General features: G+C 43.9%; 1 protein-coding gene across 1 annotated transcript in view; it reads left to right on the top strand.

Annotated features, from left to right (window-relative positions):
* The window catches only part of LOC146860199 (sodium/nucleoside cotransporter 2-like), a 347,088-nt gene that overhangs the window by 74,376 nt on the left and 248,628 nt on the right, over nucleotides 1–24,084 (top strand). Inside the window, exon 3 of the mRNA XM_085644040.1 lies at nucleotides 1,252–1,346. Coding sequence (XP_085500166.1) covers nucleotides 1,252–1,346 — 95 coding nt within the window. The remainder of the gene's footprint in view (nucleotides 1–1,251; nucleotides 1,347–24,084) is intronic.

Raw genomic sequence — 24,084 nt, forward strand, 5'->3', positions numbered from 1 at the left:
ATTTGACCAGAAACTTTTAAAAGATACAGATTTTACAGATCACATGAAACAGTGGATCCGGAAATTTTTGTGAATCAATCGTAACTCAACCTCACAGGCCTACGTCTGGTATGCATTAAAAGCAGGGTTTAGGGGAGAGGTGCTAAGTTATGGGCTCCACAGACAGACGCAATGGAGAGAAGAGGTCCAAGTTCTATATTGGAAACTTAGGTCAGCGAAGGAAGAACTTATGCAAGGAATTCAGAATGGAGCTGAAGTCACCCCATTACAGACAGAGGTTGCCCAAAGTAAAGCTAAGATTAATCTATATTGGAGCAAAGAGATAGCTATTAAATACAACTTGTTTAAAGAGGAGAGGTACGAGTTTGGGGAAGCCACCGGGCTGTGTCTAGCACAGAGACTCCACTCTAAAGAAACGGCGCAGAGAATTTAAAAGTTGAAGGATACAAAGGGTCATTTTGTGGATACCCCTCGTGAGATATTGGGAGTATTTCAAACATTCGTTGAAGCTTTGTATACAGAGGATTGCCACAAAGAGGAGGGGTTGAGACATTCCTTTGAGGTATCAATTTTAGAAAAACTGTGCCATGATTGAAGCGCTTTCCCTAGATAAGCCTATCACCATGGGAGAACTGGAGGAGGCGATAAAGAATATGAGTAGGGGGAAGGCTACGGGCCCAGATAGACTCCTTCTAGAGGTTTATATAAAAAAAAATTAGGAACTAAAATTGGATATGCTGGCCACCCTGCAGCAAGCGCAAGGTGGGGTGGTCCCTCCATCGTGGAAGGAGGCAAACATTATTATGTTTAGGAAGAAAGATAAACGTAACTGGTACTTTGTAAATCGCTCTGCTACCCGATTCGGGTCAAGTTCACGCTGTATAAAACTAAAAACAAAATTGATGATTTCAGCACCTTAAAAGGACATTAAAGCATAAATTCACAAGGGTTGGGTACATGCTTGAGTAATAATCTTCAATTTTCCACTGGGACCACACGCTTTTATAATGGTAAGTAAATCAACACATTTCTTTCCCCATGCAAATGCCCATGCACAACCTCAGTATACAACCCCCAGAAGTCGTTTTGGGGGACATTGTAGGAACATTGATCCTAGAGAGACTCATTCTTTCAACTGTTCATCATTTTAGCAAAATTAAATCTCTGACGCAAATAACAATAATAATTGCTTATAGGTCTTAAGGTGTCTTTCCAAGTAAATACTGTACTCTCTGCTTCTATGATTTTAAGGACTATGAAACCGTAATCCCTCAAACATCATCTGATGCAGCTCCCACGCCGCAAACGCCAGAAACTGAGAAAAAGCAAACATCGAAGTTTTGGAGGTACTGTGCAGACATTTTTGTAACTGTAGTAGGTAATATTGAGATCAGAATCTCAATGAGACAGTATATTGTTACAACAATATCGAGAGACAAGATATTGAAAATTAAGCGTACAGAGGGAGGTAAGCATTTAATGTGCTTATTTCCACATCTCTGTATCCTGAAGGGATATATATAACAAATGTACCAATATCTGGTGTTGGGTATACAAAATGTATTGGAACTTACCTTTAGATATTTGTCTCTTCGATATTGTCCCGTAGGGGTTCGGGACTAGATAGGTCGCAGCCTAAACATACTTTTGTCAATAAGTGATCAAACGTTCATGCTTCATAACACTTGGGAGGAAGAGAGCTTGAGCCTAGCGGGAAGTAAAAACTATTTCTATATTATTTTGTTTTGCAAAATTGTCAATGTACCCTGGCATTTGTTCACAAATTTGCACAAAGTTGATAAAGTATTTTGCAAAATCTTTATTTTACTCTGGCATTTGTTCCCAAAGTTGATAAAGTATTTTCCATTATTCCCTGAAGTAATGGGACTGATTGGGTACAATATTGCTGTGCATTGTGATTTTCGGCACAAATGTGTTATTTACCATTAAACAAGTAATTCAAAGAGAATCCGTTGACACCTTCCAGGAGGTTGCCTCTCGTACAAGTACTTTCGGGAATATGGTTTTGTACAATTATTTTATACAACAGGAGCATGCAAGACATCCCATTTCATCATCTTTGGCCACAGCTAACCTTCTCCTGCCTGGACGCTGGGTATTTAGCAATGAAATAAGAGCCCGCAGTGGGTCACAGTGGCAAAAGACCTGTAGGTGATTGGGCGCGATATAAATCTAATATAACAATAACAATAACAACAAAATGTCAAGTTTAATGCTGCATCATTTTTATCCAGTGAAGAGGTGAGGTTGCAAAATTGTAAGCAACAAATTACCCTCATTAGTTCAATCTTTATTATGACTGGACATTTTCTATTATAGGTTTGTTATAATTCTGAGTTCCCGACATAGTACAACTATTGAAAAATATACATAGTGTCACAATTTGATGGCAATATATGCTCATTTATAGGTTTTTCCCTAGACAGCGCATGCACTGAGGCGATATCTTTTGTTACCAAAACAAAATGCTTAAAAAGGGCATGGAGCCCTCTTATTAATTACCATTACTTACCATTGGTTGCTTAACACATCACTCATGTTTCCTTTTTCTTACTGGTCAGCGCCTCCTGCTCCCCTCCTGCTTTATCCTGGGAGTGCAGTTTTGGTCCTGCCATGGAGCATGGACCTAGTACAGCTTCCTGTTTGAGGCCAGTGTTCTTCTACTGATCATGTGCACCTGCAGGTCCTTGTTTTTTCTTACTTTTTGCCATGCACTCTATAAGACTACATTTCTCTGTAGTCTGTCTCACTCCCTTGAATCTCTCTTGTCATGCTTGTCCCCACCGGCCTCCTGCCGCTGGCTATTATTGCTGCTCTCTCCCTCCTCCTCCCTCATGTTGAGTTCCTCCCATGCTGTCTGTTGTTCCTGATCCATCCCTCCTCCCCCGCACCTCACTCATGTTTCTATCCTTTCACTCTCCTTCCTCTGTCTGCTGTTGCTGGTTCCTCCCTTATCACCTCCCTTGTGTTGATTGTCTCTTGCGTTGCTGTAGAACATGGCTTAAAGTAATTTAAAAATTCTATGACGTGGTCAACGATGATTGTTTTGTAACAATTTACTTTAAGCCATGCTGCTGTGCAATATGTCTAAATCAACATTGACAAAGCAAATAGATTTCACCTGGGCGAAACCAAATGGCTTTGCCAATGCTTGTTATGACAAGCAGTGATGTATTTCCCTTAATAAGGAACATTTCTATGGTATTCCGGAGGATACAGGCAGAGAAAGAGCAATCAATTTTGAGCCCATATCACAGTGACATTAACATGAAAACGGCAAAAGTAAAAGTAGAGAAGAAAATATTTACAACCGTGTTTAGTATTCTGACTGCAGAACTAGTTCTTAAAATTGTTCGCAAAATATTTTAATTATGTTAGAAGTTATATATACAGGCAGTTACTGTACAAATGTTCAAGAAAATTAGTTTAGCTCCTAAAATAGAATTGGAATACAAATGATACTGTGCCACTCAATTACACTGAGGATCTGATTTCGATGTCGGGCGGATTTGCTTCCGCCCCACTCCTACTCGGTCCTGGGACCGACCAACACCCAGTTGGTGGTCCCGACCGGCCCATTACAATGCAGCTGTAACACAAGCTCCCATTGAGAAAAGGGAGGTGCAGTTCATCCTTGCACCCTGTGGCAGGCACCGCTAGGTTTCTTCCACAAGGTGCAGAGATCAACATGGGGGCACTATAGATGCCCCCTAGGCCTTCAACGGAAGGCCGTGCACCAAAGGAGGCCCTGCTTGGGGCCCCCAACACACTTTCAGACATGGTTTCCATGTCAGACAGGCTGGCATGGATACCATGTTGGAAACTGTGCATCGTAATCTCAAGGGCAGAAAGGCCCGCCCTTGAGATTACTGGCCAGCATCCGACTGGCTGACAGGCTCTCTGAGCCCATTCGAAGCCATCCGGAATGACTGGCCGGTTTCCTTTCCGACGCCTTCATCATAATGAGGCATCAGAATGGAAACTGCGTGGCCCATTACGATGCGGCACTTGTGGTCAGAGACTTTATAGGCCACATCGTAATCAGACCCTTTGTAATCTGTGGTTTTGTTAAAGAAACCCCCTTCTTACTGTAGACTCAGTCAAAAAATGTTTGCCCTTTCTTTCCTGCCCTAATATTCACTGGGCATTCTTCAGGATCTGAATTGACACCCAATGCTTGCCTACTTCATATTCCCTAATCTCTGCATAGTTTACGGTTTTAGAAAATAAGAAGATTAAACCTGTTCATGATGAAAGCGTTTGCCTCACTCTTGAGGGTGCCGTGGAGTTTAGGGTATGTTTCCCTATTCTTTTGCATGCACTTCTCTGCTCTTAAACAAGATGTCCCGCAGGGTTGTGGGGGCTGGAACATTTGTCTGAGTATTTTGAAGGTTTGTGGATACCCAGCTCCGCGCCCAGTACGATGACTTCCTCTTGTTATTTTGAAACCGGTTTTCTAGGTGTTTGGGCCAAATCAAGATGGCCACCTCCTTTCAACATTTAGGATTTGTTTCCTATCCTAGATGGCTTCTTTTCTTTCATTGGTCCTTTGGGAATTACTTCTGTTTGTTGTATCAAAATAACTACCCAGACTAGTCCTGGTTCCGTTGGAGTGCCTTCGGGCTGTTCTTGTCAGGCAGATATTTTTTTGTTTATATCTCTTTTATTCTTTTGTGTCAACCTCCTGTGATATTTCCAGGTATTTTTCCCAGATGTACCTGACTATTTCTCAGCTCTCTTTTTCATTATCAAAGTACCTCTACCCTGGGTTTTCAAATGTAATCCTTCGGGTGGGCTGGTGTATCTTCATCTTCTGAGCAGCAGACATCTGCTGCTCTTCCTGGACGTTTGTGTGTGTCTAAAGCTTTATTCTTAAAAGACTGCCTAATTCTTTTTGGGGATGCTCTACAGCTTTGTGTCTCTGTACTTGACATTAAAGTAGTTACCAAAAGGGATTATCCAAGTCTCAAATTCACGTTTAATGAATTGCTGTTGAACCAGGCCCTATAGTACATGAAAATTATATAAAGGACTATCTCATCACTTGGATATTTTAAGTCTAATCTACTTTTAAAGTTTATGATTGGGGCGGTAGGATACTTCTGTTCCCTATATGTTTGGTGCTCTTACTAAAATATAGCCTGCTCACTTACCCTGACTGCTCCTGCCGTTCCCACCTGGACACGAGGAGTACCCCCAGTAGGGGTTAGATAGAAGTTTCTCATTGTTCCCCTAGCAGCAAGATCTAAAATTAGATTAGATTTGGAAATTCAACGTCCCTGATGCACTTGGAGTTGTCTTCCAGAGCATTGACGGTGGTTTCTATTGTTTCCTGTTCAGGGCCACCAGGCTTTTTCTCTGTGTTCCAAACAGGAAAGTTTTATGGAGAAAGGTAAACTCTAATGAGGGTAGACCTACCTCTGTACATTTACTGATAAGCCTATGGCAGAGAGGCTGTTGCTTAAACATTTCTGACTATGGAGAAGGCATAGCCTGACAGACGGCCATACGTGGCGGCCGCATTGTAAGTGAGCTCCCAGCAGTCGACCCATAATCTGCCATAATCCTACCAACACTACATCCCAACACTACCCCCAGCCACATTGGTGACTGTCGCCAAGGTGGGGAGTGCCCGGCGGTGACCAGACCTGCTGCTATTCCCTGCAGCAGAGGAGAGCAGCCGCAAACCCTGGTAGTAGGCTATGTGGTGATGAGGGTGGTGACACCGTGGCGGAGATGAAGAGGCCTGTGGTGCAAGACGGGATAGGCCATGGGTAGCCTGCTGCAGAGGAGCTGGTTTTTCACCTGCATTGTTGAGGCCCTGACAGGGGCGGATGATAGGGGCGTGGGCCTGTTTCCGTCGGCCTGCCTGAGGTATAGCGGAGGTAAGATGCTGTGCTCCTGTAGGGTCCGGTGTCCCGGACGGGTGGCCAACCTGTTAATCCTGCCTGGCCGGTGAGTGGATCGGCAGATTGCTTTGGCTGGCGGGGCCTGAGACTGTGGGCTTGACCCAGAGCTTGGGGCCTGGTACCACTGCAGCGCTTTGGGCCGTGGTCGGGGTGCCTCCCCATGCGCATCAAACCCATGCCGGGGAGAGTGTGGAACTGTAGCGGCAAGCAGCCTTGGAGTCTGGTGCTGGGAGGATTACCGGATAAAAAATTTTTGTCTGGCCTGAGAGGGAACCATTCTATCAGCTCATCATATTGCAGCCCCGGCATGAAACCTAGTGTCAGCAACACTCAGCGTGGGACTCTACTAGGGGGCCTTGCTGAGAGTGGACGCCTCTGTTGCAGAGGTAGTTAGGCTAGGTTACGGTGTGGATTGTGGCGGTGTGCCAACTGAGGCCTCGGAGGGAACCTCTTACACCGCTTCCACACTACGGATTCTTTCCTTTCCCCTTTTGAGGCAGATTGGAGAACGAGGTCAACTGCTCATGCTGCCCCTTGCGTTCACCTACAGGGGCCTGGCCGGTCAGGTGCATCAGTGGTGCTGAGTGAGAACCACAAGAAACACAGGAATTTCGGTGCAGCATGACAAACAATAAATTGCTCACCAATACTGCCAAACAAAATACCATGGATAAATATGCCTTGATCTAGACCACAACTCTGGGGACAATTGGACAAGTTGTGGACATCCTAGATAATACAGCACTGTTGGCTGCCATCACACAATTGCGTGACATGCTTGATGCTAAGATTAGAGCAGTGGGCTCTGATGTCACTTTACTCTGGCAGGATCTTAGGAAATCAGTGGAAAAGATCATGAAAGCAGAGGCCAGAGGGTTTAGTGTTGAGGACTCAGTCATGTCCTTGTAGCACAAAGTAAATACCCTGATGGTTGTGATGAAACAACTAGGGGCACGAGTGGAAGATGCCGAAGGCTGAGTCCACCAAAATAATCTGTGGTTTGTTGGCTTACCGGAAGGGTGAGAGGATCCATCCATGGACTAGTTCAGGAGTCCATCCTATCAGTTATACCTGCAGAGTCCCTCTCATCGTGCTTCGTGGTGGAGAAAGCTCACAGGGCACGGGTGAAGAAACCCCCTCCCGGGGCGAGGCCTCAACCAGCGATTGACAAGATCCTAAAGTATATGGAAAGGGATGCAATCCTTAAACATGCACAAAGATCACCTACAAATCCTACCACATCATGATATTTCCTAACTTTATGAAAATGGTGCAACAGCAGCGTCAATCCTTTATGGCGCTGAGCGATGCCTCTGAGAGCTAAAGACTCAGTACATGCTGCTGTACCCAGCACTTTTGAGAGTCATCTTCAACTCACAAACTATGTTCTTTGATTCCTTGGAGGCGGTTTTCACTTGGGTGGATGAGTTGGTGACACTTAGGCCACATACCCTGCCTCGTATTGACTCAGACTCATCTCAGAGTGAGTGATAGAAGGAGTCACACCGCAAAGTCCAGTCAGAAACAACGCAACTGATCTCAATCCTCCTTGCAGATCAGACGCCAAGTTGAAGCTTCCTAGTCTGGACCTGTTGCCCTGTGTGGCCTAAAACTGTCCTGCGAATGTTGGAACTGTACTATGTTGCTGGTAACATTTGGGTAGTTGGTAAGTCCTGCATACTTGTAGTGAGGGACATAACGCATACAAATGCGACTCTTGGAGATACAGATATAATTTTCTCTAGTTGGATTTATTAGTTGGGCAATGGGAATTCATTGGGAGTAGTCACTTAGCACCATCTGTTGGGGTTCTGAGCTGGCCTTCTAGATTGTTGATGTATTGGGGTAGGGGTTGGGTGGGAGATGTTGCTCAAGTTTTCCAGTTGAAATGCACAGACCCAATAATCACTCCTCCCTCAGTCCATATGCAGAGGCCCAAATTCACCACCATAGAGGCCGATGCATGACACCGGAACCAACGGTCCATGGGACACTTCTGTGTAGTTTTATGGAATATGTGGAGGGTTCTTGAAAAGATTAAATGGTGGGCGTTTTTGAAACAAGCCAAGATGATGGGGAAGACATACCCTTACAGGAGACACATCTACTGGACTCTAAGGTTTCCTGCCTAGCCAGATATGGCTACGTTCAGACATTCCACTCCCGATTCACAAGGCAACCAAGGGGTACATGTATTTTGATGTAGTGTAATGTTGCCTTTCATCCCACAAAATCTGGATAGACAGTCATGGTTGGTACACAATTGCAACAGGCACTTTATGTGGGGAACCTCTCATGCTCGGAGGTGTGTATGTCCCCACTCTGTTGGGATAGACCTTTGTTGATCTGTTGAAACAATTGGAGTGGGAGCTGCCTGGCCGCCTCTCAGTGATTGAAGGGGACTGGAATGATGTGATGAATTCTCAGTTAGATAGGTGGTGCACCAAGGGTGGCATGGCGGAGACACGCAAGTCCAAACTAAGCTGCAAGGTATTTGCGTTGGGTTTGATGGATGCCTGGAGGACATATTATTCAACCAGCACTGGATAACCATACTATTCTGCAGTCCATGGCTCCCTATCTAGGCTGGATTACTTCCTGGTCCCAAGGATCTTCATCAATAGGGAGTCTGATGTTGACATACGGGCCAGAGAGTTATGTGTACACTCCCCGGTGGTCCTCAGACTTCACGTGGGGCTAGATGAAGCCTGCCTTTCACTGGCGCCTCTCACCTTGGTATCTGAGGAATCCTACATTCAAAACACTTCTTACTCGCTCCATTGAAGAATACTTTACTCTCAATACAGAGGCGGCAGCTTCTGCGACAATATTATGGGTGGCTCTTAAGTCAACAGTCCAAAGGATAGACATTAGTTATTGCACCGGGAAGCGTAGACGTAGAACTAAGAACCTTGTAGACATTGAGGCGCGGATGTAGATGCAAATTATTTAATCCGTGGAGACCCTGCCTCCTTGGTCCTTTGCAGACACCGCCCGGGCTCACTTGGCGAAGGTGATTAGGGAGGAGGAGCTCTCCTTGGACCTAGCTGAGCTGGGGAAAACCCCGGTCCCTATAGGATTCCTGAGTGAATTCTGTAAAGCATTTATGCCTCAATTTGGGGGTCACTTCTTGGGGTGATCCACTCTGTATTTCAGGAAACACATAAAAAATTGGAGACATGCAGAAATTGTAGTCTTTCTTAAGCCATAGCGCCAGCCAGAACAACACTTCGCGTACTGCACAATCTCCCTACTAAACATGGAAGTGAAGCTCCTCACCAAAACATTGGCCAATAGGCTGATGAAACACATGCCTGACCTTCTTTACTCCGATTAAGCAGGCTTCATGCCCAACTGGGCTATGCGCCACAATTTCAGAGGCGTCTATAACGCCTTGACTCTGGCGGATCGATTGAGGAGGTCAACAGCAGTGCTTTTAGTGGAAATAGAATTAGCATTTGATTTCGTCAGCTGGGAGTAATTGTTTATCCTTCTTAAGCGATTGAACTTAGGTCCCAGATACCTCTTCCTATGTCCGGTTATTGTATACAGACCTGTCTGCGATGGTTAGAATTACAAGTGCTGTTTCTAATCCATTATCTATTCGCAGAGGTACGAGGCAGGGGTGTCAGCTCTCCCCATTATTATTTGCACTGGCCATGAAGCCGTTGGTCGCATGGGTCAGGATGGATGGAGTTAACCAAGAGGTTTTCCCTGTATGCGGAGGATGTCCTGTTCTTCCTCACCGATCCGTAAACTTCGGGACCTCGTATACTACAAATCATGCAAATCTTTGGTAAAACCTCTGGGCTATACATAAACACCTCAAAATCCATAGTGTTCCCCGTTGACGGCTGTGCAGATGCCATGGAGTGGGCGTCGGGGCTGATGCTAGCTGATGGGGGTTTTAAATATTTGGGGGTATACATCTTCCCAGATGCGGCACTATTGGGTCCCATAAACTAGCCTCTGTGTTATGCGCATGTCAAAGAAGAAGTGAGGGTCTGGTCGCTTTGCAGCTGTCCTTGCTGTGCAGATCGGCAATCTCCAAAATGGTTTCCCTGCCTCAATTGCTGTATCATCTACAGAACTACCCTTATGCTATCCACCAGTTATGGTTTCGACAGGTCATCGCTGTCCTCAGCGGGTTCTTGTGGGGGCAAGGTGGTGCATGCATTGCCCTTCAGACATTCTTCTATTCCACCTATTGTGGAGGCATTGCCGCTGCTGATGTAGACTCCTACTCCTCTGCCTCACATCTGCAATATTTTTAAAGCATGATTGGTGGTATGATCCTCAAAGAGACCCTGCGTATGAGGTTGAGAAATGCATGATGGGTGCTACCACCCTGCTTGACTATCTATATAGTGGGAGGGGAGTAGGGTTCCTTCAACCGGCAATGCAAGAGGCGCTCCCTCCGGCAGATGAGTTGATGGGAAAAATTGACAGAGTGAACGCCATTCAGGCAGGGCAGTGTACTGAAACAGGTAGCCCGGTTGGAAGGCTTCCAGAAGTGGGGCATCATCGAAATCTCCACCCTTGGTGACGTAATGCAAGGCACATTGTTGAAATCATTCCAAGAGATGCATAGCGAGTATCAATTGCATGGTAGCCAATTCTACCATCACTTAAAAATCCGCCATGCTCTCACCCCATATCTTAGAGACCTCACGGGCTTTCAGAGTTTAGTCCATTAGAGGGCAAACTCCTCCTGGGAGATCTAGGTGCTAACAAAATAACCAAGATACACCAATCACTGGTCACAAATTATCTAAACTCATTACCTGCACTTAGAGAGGCGTGAGAAGCCGACATTGACACACTAGATGATGATAATTGGACAGAGGACTGGATGGCTCCCTGAGCCGCCTTTGATTGATACAATTAAAATACCTTCACAGAGCTTACTACACGAGACATTGCCTATGGCGCATGGGTGTGATTGACTCCCCAATATGCCTCCGCTGCAGAGCAGATGATGGTACTTTCCTTCACACAGTGTGGAGCTGCATGGCCCTGGCTCATTTCTGGTAAGTGTGAAGTCTTGCCTAGGGGAAGTCTTCTCCTGGGTTATTCCAAATGACCCAAAGTTGAGGCTTCTTTATAATATAGAAGGAACAGATATAAATGACTGCTGTTGCTCCCAGAGTGTGGAGAGCAGACCGACCTCCATCCTGCGGGGCAGGGATAAAGGGGATGTGTTATATCTTGACATATTGCAGCCTGTTATGTTGTCTTAGCAACAGGATCTGCATTCTTCTAATGGTATCTATGTTGTTATAATTCTGAGCATGCCAGGCAGAGGAGAGGAGTGCTGGCAGTTACAGAGAGAAGATGTATCTGGGGGTTGTTTCAGTAAACTTGCAATAAAGTCTAGTACAAATAATCAAGTCTGCGCATCTTAAAAGTGGCGACGAAGATGGGATGTATTTCTATTAAAGCAGACTGAATAAAACCAAGAAGCATTCAAGAACCATCAACCCCCAGATGAACTTCAGGTTGACAGATTGATTAGCATCGTGTTTCCCTGCTACCAAGCTTTTGAAGACGTCTTAAAGGTGAGAACATCTTCAAATGAGACTGGAATTACCATGCTATAAAAGAACTATAATATCTATAGCCCTATAAAACTATAGGCTAGATTGCTGTTGTGAATTGTTGATAGTTACGCTTGTTGGAAGGAAAGAAGACTGCCCTGGCAAGGAATTACTGGAGATTATCATTGTATAACCGATGAGAGTGCTGAATAGATGGTGAAAATGACATACGGCAAACACTGAACTGGCGGAGTTAATGAACTGTGCAAAGTATAAGTGCAAGAAATTATACAATTTTTTTTAAAGAACAACGCGCATTCAAGCAGTATAGTGGATATAGAAAGCTTCTGCAGGAGACTGTGTATACTTGGCTGTGGAAGATACGTTTGTAAAGCGGCACGTTGGTTTTGAAAGCAGCGTCTACACCTTGGATCTCATTTTGAACGTTGTTGTTAGAAAAAATTGCAGTGTCTCTTGTGAAGGCATATTTTGACTTTGGAGGAGGTGTCTGTGTTGTGAAGTGCGCGGTGACTGTCATCGCACCAACCATTTCAGCAGAGGCACTGAAATACATATGGTCAGCCAAATTACAGGAGCGTTGCTGTTCAAAACATAATAGTGAACTCTACTCGTGCTCACCTACCAGCCGTTAAGTGTATTCATTTGGCCACGATCCTGGATTGCTGCTGTGGATGCACGTCACGGGGATTTGCAGCGCCGGCTTTGTTGTTTGTTCCCTTCGTTCTCCACGTCCAATGCGCGCAATGCAGTGTGGGAGCTGCAACGCGTCATGACGTATGACTTATCGAATGCTTACTAAACACAGCGTGAGGTTGCCATAACAACCAATATACACGCTGCAACACGATTACGGAGGCAAAGACAAAGTGAAAAGGAACACAGAAAATACAAGTGGCAATACAAAAATTGTGACATTAGACATTAATACTCTGGTGGGATACATAATAATATAAAATTAAAACATATCAACAATCCAGCTGTCTACATCTCACCACCTCAAAGGAAGGGTGCTACTTGTGGAATGTAAAATATAAATTATAGGTTGATCACATAACCAAGTTGCTTGCTATTATAAACATTCGTACTAAAAGATCAATACAAGCAATATGGATATGTCATCTATTGTAGCTCCGCCCAAATTTTTACAAAACCCCGGAGAACCTACTTTACCTTGGGAGGATTGGATGGAATCCTTCAAAACTTACCTAGAGGCTATTGGTGGTGAGGATTTCCTAGCATCCCGAAAAGTGGCAATTTTAAAGCACAATTTAGGTATAGAAGGCAGGAAAGTGTTAAAAAACATTATCCATTGGTACAATTCCAAAACAAATTGTTATTGAAGAGAAAACCAGTGAAGGCGAAAACAAAGAGGAAAGTGATGAAATAGAGATACAGTACGAGGAAACAAGTCTCAGTGATGAATATATTGATGTAAAAAATGCATTAGAAGAAAACTTTGGCAAAAAATCCAGCATAGTGGTAGAAAGACACAGATTCTTTTCTCGATCTCAACAACCGGGAGAGACCGTAGAGCAATATATTTCCGTTCTAAGTCCACTTACAGCTACATGTATATTTAGAGATCTTCACAAAGAAATTATAAGGGATCAATTTATAAACAGAACTAGTAACATAAAAATTCAAGAGAGACTACTAGATATGAATGACCCAACCTTAAAAAGAAACATAGAAATAGCAAGAAGAGTTGAAAACACTTCTAAATATGTTAAGGAATTAAGCTCAGACAAATCAGTCACAACCAAAGTGTGTGTCGTCGAAAAAAAACTAATTAATAAGAAGGAAAACAACAGTAGCAACAAAATAAACAATACCTCAGAAATATGACAAGGTATGTTACAGATGTGGTAGCACAAGGCACACTGCAGATTCTGAAAAAATGCAATGCGGTCAAAGAGAAACGTTATAAATGCAAAAAAGTGGGTCACTTAGCACGCATGTGTAAAGCAGGATCTTTATTCAACTCAAGAAGTAGAAATAATGGTCATATGTGATAATGTTATAAATGAAGTGTCGGAAACTTACAATCCACCTCAATGCGATTTAGGTATTGATGGCACCAGAATAACTGTGTGGGCTGATTCGTGTTCTCCGTACACTATTATATACAAAAATGCATGAGAGAAAGTAGGAAGTCACGAATTAAAAATTCCTGATGTTGAACCAGTGGGATACTGTGGAGTTAAACTTCCACTGTTAGGTTATTTTGAATGCACCTTATCTCACAAATGGAAGACAGCCACAAGCAAAGTATATGTGGTGGAAAGGGGAAGAGCATTGTTGGGGTGGTGTGAACAAAAAAAGTTGGGGATCACTTTAAATCCCAACCACCCACAACTAGTTTTAACCACTGAGGATGCTGAAACTATCAAATGAAGTACTAAATTCCCAAAATTGTTTAGTGAGAGATTGGGTTGTTTACAAAAATTTGAACACTGTATTATACTGTATTATACTTAAATCCCACAATGTACCATGCGTTCACAAAGCAAGGAGCATACCTTTTACCCTGAGGATAAATTAAAATTGGAATTGCAAAGATTATGTGAGGCCCAAGTCATAGAACCAATAGAGTCATCGGAATGGCTTAGTCCAATAGTTTTGGCGCAAAAACCGAATGGAAATTTGCGCATGTGTGTTGATTTGAGAGATTTAAATCGCAATATCTTTGTTGATCGATACCCACTACCTCACATAATCGAAATGGTGTCTTCAGTAAATAATGCTACATACTTTTCATTGATTGACTTATCTAATGCGTATCATCAGATCAATTAAATCCATCTTCTAAACATCTCACGTCCTTTATCACACCGGAAGGGGCTTTCCAATTCATAAGAATGACATTTGGATTAGCATCCGCATCAGCGGTTTTTCAGAGGGTAATGTCCAAAATATTGGTAGGATTACAAAGAGTGTTGGTGTTCCAGGATGATGTATTAGTCTGAGGTGCCAATCGTTCAGAACATGATGCGACATTAACTAAAACTTTTGAGAAATTGCAACAGGCAGGTCTAACATTGGGAATTAAAAAGTGCAAATTTGGTGTCAAAGAAATTGAATACTTGGGACATACTCTATTCAGAGATGGGGTCAAGCCAAAGAAGAAGTTATTGGATGCAATCACAAATGCATCACCACCACGAGACAAGGATCAATTACGTTCCTTTCTTGGTCTTGCGGAATTTTATTCCAAATTTGTCTGACACTTCGCTGATAAAGTCCACAGACTCAGACTATTAATAAAAAAGGGGGTCAAATTTGATTCGACAGATGATTGTCCGAAAGATTTTACTTTCATCAAAGAACAAATTGTTAAGTCTGTTTATTTGAAACCATTCAATCCTTCACATCAAAGCATGATTGTAGTAGACGCTAGTGCTTCTGGCCTGGGTGCTGTGCTTATGCAAAAACACTTAGGTCAAGAACGGGTGGTAGCATTTGCATCATGCACATTGAAAGGTGCAGAAGCTACTTACTCGGTTATTGAGAAGGAAGCACTTGCATGTTGGTGGGGTGTGACATATTTTAGGAATTATATATGGGGCACATGTTTTGAAATCAGATCAGACCACAAACCACTTATAGAGTTGTTTACTACCAAAGGAGCTGCAAAAGCAACTCCTAGGATTGCCAAATGGTTACACAGATTGCAGGGATATGATTTTTCCCTACAATATGTACCAGGGAGTCGCAACGTCAATGCTGACTGTCTATCACGATTACCATTGGAATGTGATGACAATGATCATGATATAGACTCCAACAATGACTGTGTAGTAGCGGAGGTTTTTGAGTCATGTAAAAGGAGCCATATCTTGTGATGAATGGAAGGAGGCTATAACCAATGATAACATTTTTATGGAATTGCTGGTTGAATTATCAAACCTATCTGTCCCCAATGCTATACTTTAGAAGACATTTGGAGAGTTTTGGACAGTATGGACAGAACTTTCTGTTGTGGAAGGAGTACTATGTAGGAATGGTAGATTGGTAGTTCCGGGAAGCTTACAGAATAGACTACTTCAACTACTACATGAAGGACATAGTGGCATGTCTGGAATGAAGAGGAAAGCAAGAGAAACATTTTGGTGGCCAGGTATGGACAAAAATATGGAGGAATACGTACGTGATTGCATGGAGTGCTTGTGTAGTGACAAAACTCACAGGGTAGAGGAGTCACCTATTTCTTCAACGCATTTTCCCAGCAAACCATGGGAAAATGTTGCAATGGATATATGTGGTCCATTTTCAACCAAGGGAATAACAAACAAATTTGCATTGGTGTTGATTGACTACCATTCAAAATGGCCAGAGGTAGCATTTACTAGTGACATTAAAGCATGCAATATTATAGAATTCTGCGACCAGATCTTTCGCAGAGAAGGGTGTCCGGATAAATTAATCACGGACAATGGTCCACAATTGGTATCTAGTAAATTCAACTCATATCTTAACAGCATGAGTATTATTCACCACACTACAGCTGTTTACAATCCGAGGGAAAATGGTCTTGTGGAGAGATTTAATAGTGTTGAAAGAATGTATACAATTAGCTGAGGAAAGTGGTGGAGATTGTAAGGAGGCTGTAAAAGAAATGTTATGGAACTACCGTACCACACCCCACTCAGTGACCATTGAGTCCCCTTTCAAACTTCTTAAGGGTAGACAACCAAGCAAAAAGGTTATTCCGGGATGGATGTTTAAGGATTTCTCACGACCTGTGTGCACAAAAAGTTTGGAATGTAGAGTGAAGAAACAACAAGATAAGTATGTACAGAGACACAACGAAAAACTAAAAAGAAATATTTGCAGTTTTACCATTGGTGATTGGGTAAGAACATACAGTGTGGGGCCACAAAGGAGGGTCCTATCAAAATGGTCTGTGCCAAAACGAATAACCAAGGTTAGTGGTAACAGTGTGTGGCTAAGTGATGGCAAGGTGTGGAATACTCGAAGTGTTACATTATGCAATAAATTAGATGTCAAGACCTGGTCAGGAAAAGATAGTGACAACAATATAGTTAAGGGACGTGATGAAATATATAAGGACAAACGCGCCCGGATGACTCCAAAGTGGCTCAGTGATTATGTGACTCATTAAGTATTCATTGTTTTCTTATTAGAATGTATATTATAATTGCTTCCTTTCATTATCATTATTTAATCATTTATTTTCTTATTAAATTGTTATATGTGTATATGATATATTTCTAATTCATTTTTATTGTTAAGGAAAGAAGATGTGTTATAGCTTGACATCTTGCAGCCTGTTATGTTGTCTTAGCAACAGGATCTGAATTCTTCTAATGGTATCCATGATGTTAGAATTCTGAGCATGCCAGGCAGAGGAGTGCTAGCAGTTACAGAGAGAAAATGTATCTGGGGGTTATTTCAGTAAACTTACAATAAAGTCTACTACAAATAATCAAGTCTGCGCGTCTTAAAAGGATGGACTATCGTATGGGACTTGAGGTGACAGTGTATCAAGCGAGGGGATGCCCACAAAAAAACACCCCAAAATTTGGCTGAGGTCAGCCGACTATAGGGGTATTGTCTTATCCCCTGTCCACTCTACTGACTCCACAGATATGGAGCCGAGGGGGGAGGGGGGCAGGGGACTGATGTACGTGGCTAATGCTTAACCCGTTGAATGGCATTCATAGTGTCATGCGGTACTTGGGTGGGATAGCTGATAATGACTGTGCAAGTTTATTTTTTGTCAATGTTCATGGGGGTTTTCATAGCCATCTCCTGTATATGGTTGATGGCAGGAGCGGCCCTGAATCTGTGCAAAAACCCAATAAAATCTGTTGTTCAAAAAAACATTTCTGACTGTGGAACCAGCTGTTTGGTTAATGTGGCATCTACCATTCTCTACAACTCTATATGTCACTAGATTACATTGATCTTAGCAATACTAGTGTGCTCACAGAGTTATCACTATGACAGTGTTTACTTTTGTCAGCTGGTTTTCCCAAGAGTCCTACATACCCAAATATTTTTGGCACTCCCCCCCCCCACTCTGAGTCCATTCTTCATTGTGCCAATGTTTACTGACTGAGGAGGCTCTACCTCCCAGAAAATCCCAAATAGCTTCAAGCTCTCTCTTTAATGAGTTTTAAACTCTCACCACACATCCTACAAACAGAATATCATTACTCAAACACAGAAAGTGAGGAGAGGAATGCTTGTAAATAGCATAACCACTGGCAATTGCACACTGTAGCATTTCAACCCATTGGTGTTTTCCCCACCATGCCACCTGTTATGTCATGTTATGCTATGTCATGTTATGTTATGTTCTATTACATGGAATTTATAACGCTCACATACACTATTAGGGGCCAGATGTACGACTGTTTTTTGCAGTCGCAAAGGGGATTTTGGCCCCTTTGCGACCGAAAAATCGGTCAGCCCAATTTTCTAACCCTGTTTTGCGAGTTGCTAATCAATTAGTGACTCGCAAAATAGGGTTAGCGACTCGCTATTAGGAAAGGTTGAGTCAAGGGAGTCCCTTCCTAATAACGAGTCCAAAACCCATGTATGAATGTTTTGCGACCGCAATTGCGGTCGCAAAACACTCACAGTTTACCACCCTTCTCAGAAGGGTGGGAAGGCACTCGCAAACGGGAAAGGGTCTCCAGGGGACCCCTTCCCCTTTGGGAATGCATGCGCAAATATTTCTTAGGAGCAGGTAGTGGTCCCATGGACCACTGCCTGCCCTTAAAAAATGAAACGCAAAAGTTTCATTTTTATTTTTTAAATGTATCCCGTTTTTCTTAAAGGAAAACGGCTGCATTTTTTTGTTTTTAAACTGCTTTATTGACAAAGCAGTCCCAGACATGGTGGTCTGCTGACCCCAGCAGGCCACCATCCCTGGGAGTGCTAGCCATTCCCAATGGGGTCGCAAATTGCAACAGCCTCAATAATATTCCTGAGGCATGCAATTTGCAATCCCATTGGGAATTGTAAACAGTGTCTGAGAGACTGTTGTACATTGGATTTTGCGACTCGCAATTTGTGACAAATTGCGAGTCGCAAAATCCTATGGTCGTTCATCTGGCCCTAAGTCTCTTGTTGCTAAGGTATAAAGGTGACTGCTGTCAGTGAGAATTAATTACTCAAAGGCTTGTCTGAAAAGGCAGATTTTCAAAAACGTTCTGAAGCCCATATAATTACTAGATGATCTAATGTCTGGAGGAAGAGTATTCCAAGTGGAAGGCGCCAATACAGAGAAACTAGTTCCTCCTAGTCTCTTTGTTTTACTTCTTGGGACTGTCACTAAGTTCTGATGGGCAGATCTGAGATGTTGATATGGGGTGTAACGCTTGATCCTGAAATGATATGAAAGCAGGACTTTTGCTTTGAAGAGAGGAACAACTCAGATTTGACCCATCCATATGCAAATCAGCTTTGGTTCTGCTCCAGTGGGAACAGTCCAGCCTGAATTGCCAAGCTAGGTCCTCTCTGACCTGGAACATAAGCTAGGTCCTCTCTGACCTGGAACATCAGCAACCCTAGATCGTTTCAAGAGTGTGGGCTGGACTGTTCCTATTGGAGCAGGACCAAGGCTGAACCTGAGATAATGGGAAAATTCTGCTTAGTCTGTCTGTTTCCGAATTGTTCATACCTGGATGTGAACTGCCTAAAGGGAAAGAAGACTGCTCTTAGCTCAGCAAACAAGCATTGAAAACGCAATAGGTATCGCCTTTGATTAAGTTAAAGCCATTTGCTTTGCTAATGGTATTGTATAGCAAAGCAAATGGCTTTAACTTAATGAAAGGCGAGACCTATTGCATTTTTAATGCTTGTTTTTATCTTGAAATATCCCCATTACATCAGAAGTATGTTTTATATGCATGGACATCCCTGAAGACTTTCCATTGTCCAACCTGTTAAATTCCTCTGTGCTGCCATTAACACAACTGATTGTTAGCAGTGACTTTCAGAGTCCAAGGTTCGTGGATGACCAGCAGACCAGGGTTGAACTACACTAGAGCGTCCCAGACTCTTTGGACCACAACAAACATCCTGTGATCATCAAAGTCAGCGGCAGTAGACTTACTCTCCGCACTTAACTCTCTCCTTGGTGGAAATATATATATATATCTTGCTGAACTGATGGGGAGGAAAAGTCCAGTTGATTTTTCAAACTAGTTGTCCCTGTTGATACTTTCACATAATCAGTGGAATTTCCATGAGTTTTCCCACTGGACCACTTCATCTACAGAACCCTATCGTAGATGTAACACAAAAAAAATGAATTTGTTAACTGGTCAACTGCGAGTTTCGTGGAACTCACAACTTGAATGTGCTGTCTTTTTGGAGTGATTAAAGTACTACTGCGTGCAAGCCGTAGCAAACGCAGCCACATTTGTGATATAAAAGTGTGCTCAATGCTCAGACGTTTAGCCACCTTGCCTTTTCCAAATTTTGGATCAAAGCTTTTGAAAATTCCCCTCCCTCGCCCTCCAAGCAAGCTAATTTCCCTTCCCCTGGCTCAAAACACTATTCGAGCAAATCTTATAAAATAGTGTTTCTTAATCTCTTGACTTCTATGAACACCCACTGAATCATTACAAGAATCCAGTGAAAAGTTGCATTTTTACCTGCAGTGGCAAACTATTTTTGTAAACTATGTTTTGCACATGACATCTATGGCACACACAATGTCCACATACGTCATTCTGAAATTCAACCGAACAGAGCAAGCCTGCATGTTGCCTTTGTCACTTCCGGTGTGTAGCGGCGAGCCTGCGCGTGGCCTGGCACCGGCCGCCTTCTGAACAGGCTTCTCAGCCGGTGCCAAGCGGGAGCTGCTGGGGTCCGGGTCATCCTGGCAAGGCAGGGCAGCCGGGGACAGACTGTACTTTCTTACGTCAGTTACACAGACTGTGCCAAGCGAGATTTAAACAGATAATTGTTAACCATGTCACGCCCGGCGGGGCTAGCATCTCCTTTCCTGTGAAAGGAAGACACCTCAGGGGGTTGAGCGCTGACTGCGTAGAGCGGAGTGAAAGCTGCAGAGCAGAGACTCAAACTAGGGTAGGACCTACCTACCACCCTTAAGATTACATGTTAGTTGGATTATAGTAACTGGGGTTGTTTTAGCGCCAAGTGGCATTTCAGTTGGTAGTGTTCTCTAACATAGACAAAGCGATGTGTGTGATACATATCCTAAAGGCAAAAATCGTCACTGTAGCGCGTGCACACAACTTGAAGTGTTTTATGGTGCTTTAATCCTTGTGTCAATGTGGCTGGGCTCAGTGACGTTTGTCACGCGTCTGCTGACTGGTGGGGGCAGTTCATACTGCTTAAACTGTGAGTTGCCTGGAGGATAATGAGCAGTGCTTAATTTGAGCCGGTGGTCGCAGTTGCGGGCCACCGGCACTCATATTTTGGTAACCAGCACTTATTTTTTCACATCAGGCATTTCACGAGTGTAAGAGAGGGGAAAAAACAGAGCAGAAGGATAGAGAAAGACAGGAAAACCTTCACAAAGGCAGATTGCTGGAACCTGCAAATTTGAGATAAAGGGGTCAAAAGTGCCTGAAAGTGGATTAAGTGGGGAGGATTCGCCGGCAAAGGGGACAACCGGGGACAACCATTGTCTGAGGGGAGGGAAGGTGAGGAGGGGGCACGCAATGGCGCCCCCTCACCTCATCTCTTCTGAACAGTCCCGGAGGGAAGGAAACCCGCGCAGCGGGATGTATCGCTCTCCAATGGCCGTCGCATACTCAAACACACTTGCAGGACCGCAACAAGTTTCAAAACGCTGGGAAAATGCCCCCTCTGGCCATGTTCAGCTGTGCGACCCCAGCAGGCGGCCGCTGGCTTGTGTACTGACTTCATTATGGCCCCCGCTCTTGTTGCAGACTGTTTCACTTGCCAGCCCATGGTGCTTTTATCATTTAGAAGCAAGCTGTAAAGCAGGGACACAAAGGCAAGCTACATAGAAGGACAATCAGCGTCACCTTCACAAATACACGGTGCGTGGGGCACGTCGGCGATCCGCGATGAACCGAAAGAAACGTGAACAAAACTACTGTACACAAACACACTGCCTCCCGGCTGCAGCTGCGGAATGAAATAATAAAGTGCATACACACTAATTAGAAGACAGTGTCTACCTCCGCCAGTAAAACATCCAGTCCCGGTGGGCGGGGCCAAATGGGGACAGGGTGGCAACCAGGAGGGATTACAATATCTCCGGTGCAATCATTGCACCCGCTTTTGCATAATTCGTGACGCCAAACGACGCGCAAAAATAAAAGCTGCAGGCGGAGGCGAAACACAACTTCGGAATCTGTATTGATTCCAAGAAGCTCTCGAATGCCGAGAGCAGCGCATGCGCGCTGCTATCGTCAGCCGAGACCTAAAAATGAAACAAATTGGTAAGGTCTCATAACAGAGCAAGATTAATGTAATGTGTTGACACTCCGAAATTCGGCAAAATAGATCAACACACGTGATGCCAGGGAATAAAGAAGTATATATTATCACAAGGACAACCCCTTCTATGCTCACGGTGACCAGGGTCAGTACTATTTATATGCAAACGGTGTCCATCCCGGGACTCTTTTCAGAAAAATATCGGCAACCCTCTTCCATCAGTGTGGGGCAGCCCCCATTCAATGTATTTTTGATAAACACCAAGTGGTGCCTGCACACTTAGGTAATCTTTCATATAAACATGAGTGCACAACAAGATAGAAAAAATACTGACAATGGTTTCTGTGGTTATTTTTGTATTATTTTCAAAAAGTTCTATATGCAAATAATAATATAAACACTAACACAAGTGCAGGCGACCCAGTGTTAAAGTGTGAGAACAAATATAAAATGTACACATACAAAGCAAGATATAAAGGTTCAATGGTTATGTATTTACAGAGAAAGGCACATGTGTATATCCCATAACAACATGTGAAACAATTACTGATCAAAGCAACCAAGTGAAACAATTGTCGACGTTTCGACCCATACTGAATTTCAGGGTCTACTCAGGACAATAGTCATCTGACTTATGACCTGCAAAGTTTGAAAAAAGACAGAAACCAAAATGGATAGTCACTTAATGTTCAAAGTATATGTGTTACCGGGGGGGCGTCATGCTACCCAACCTTACCAGGGAATAACTTTCCACTGGCCAGGGTATCGTCCAGTATAGGGAAATGTCTGGCTTAATTCTTCCCAGGTAAATATTGCTAGTAGATAGTAATTCCAATGTCACCACCAATTCCTTTGGGCATGTCTCAATTTGCCTGTACGTGGTTCTGAACAAATTACACATTTTCTGTCTGTACTAAGAAGTACAGATAACACTAATTTTACATAGTGTGTGTTAGAAATGGGATTTCTGGTTGGCTAAGGCTTGCGCCAAAGTCAGGCAGAAACCACCTCTCTAGTCAGGGCAAGGAAGTTACACACCAAAGATAACCCCTGCTCACCCCCTTGGTAGCTTGGCACGAGCAGACAGGCTTATCCCTGAGGCGATGTGTAAAGCGTTTGCGCGCGCACCCAGCAACAACACCCAAGGCCCACCACAAAGGAAACTCCACACAAGGTATTCTATAAAAATAGCCTTTGTATTATACACAACACATCAGATAAAAACACACACTTTACAATGTGCCAACAGGCACGGGCAGAATTTACAAGGGATTATATGTACAGGGGACAGGGCCACATGGACCACTGTCCGAAATAAGCACTCTTAGAACTTAGGAATAATACTTTAGAACATAGCACACAATAACATATAATCAGTAACTCCTGGTAACCAGAAAGTACCACCTACGCAACCCTAACCACCTTAGGAAAATACTGCGCAGGGAATCAGGACCTCACCAGCACCACCTGTACTAGGAGAAAAACAACCACCTAAGTATCACTCTACCTGTAGGGGTCTAAGCACATAAACACAGGATGCATAAAATACATTCAGAGGTGTAAAGCAAAGCACATGACGCATAAACCCATTCAGAGGTGCAGGAAAGGAACAATGGCGTAAAAACTCACATTAGCCACTATCTGTGGCAGTCCCTAGGCCAACTGGCCTTGTCGGGGCAAGGACGCCCTGTGTCCAGTCAGGCTGCGCCAGCTGCGCAAGCCAAAAGCGTAAAAGCCACAACCTAAACGTTGCAGCTGCCCACTAAGTGCTGGGCAGCTGGAGAAATGAGCCTGGGCACCACGGTGCCTTTAGAACAAATGTTACACGTTGGAGCCTCACTGGGCTCTGCGAAAACAATGCCCCCTTTACGTGGGAGCCTGCAAGCTCTAAAGTAACTATGCCCCCAGCGATGGAGCCTGTCAGGGCTCGAAGACACACAAGGCCCGTGGGAGTCCCTCTGGCCCCTAAACAAATAATGCTGGCCGGCGTGGGAGTCCCTCTGGACTCTACAAAATAATCATGCCCCCAGCGATGGAGCGTACTCGCGCTCTGGCCCCCAAAGAAATGCCCCCTCTACCTTGGAGCCTCACGGGGCTCGGGAGACAACACGGCCCCCGACGTTGGAGCCTTCTCGGGGCTCTTTAACTACCAATGCGCCCCGTCGGAGCGGCCCACTGCCAGG

The sequence above is a fragment of the Triturus cristatus genome, chromosome 3_1 (genome assembly GCF_964204655.1).
Source record: "Triturus cristatus chromosome 3_1, aTriCri1.1, whole genome shotgun sequence".
NCBI classification, from domain to species: Eukaryota; Metazoa; Chordata; class Amphibia; order Caudata; family Salamandridae; genus Triturus; species Triturus cristatus.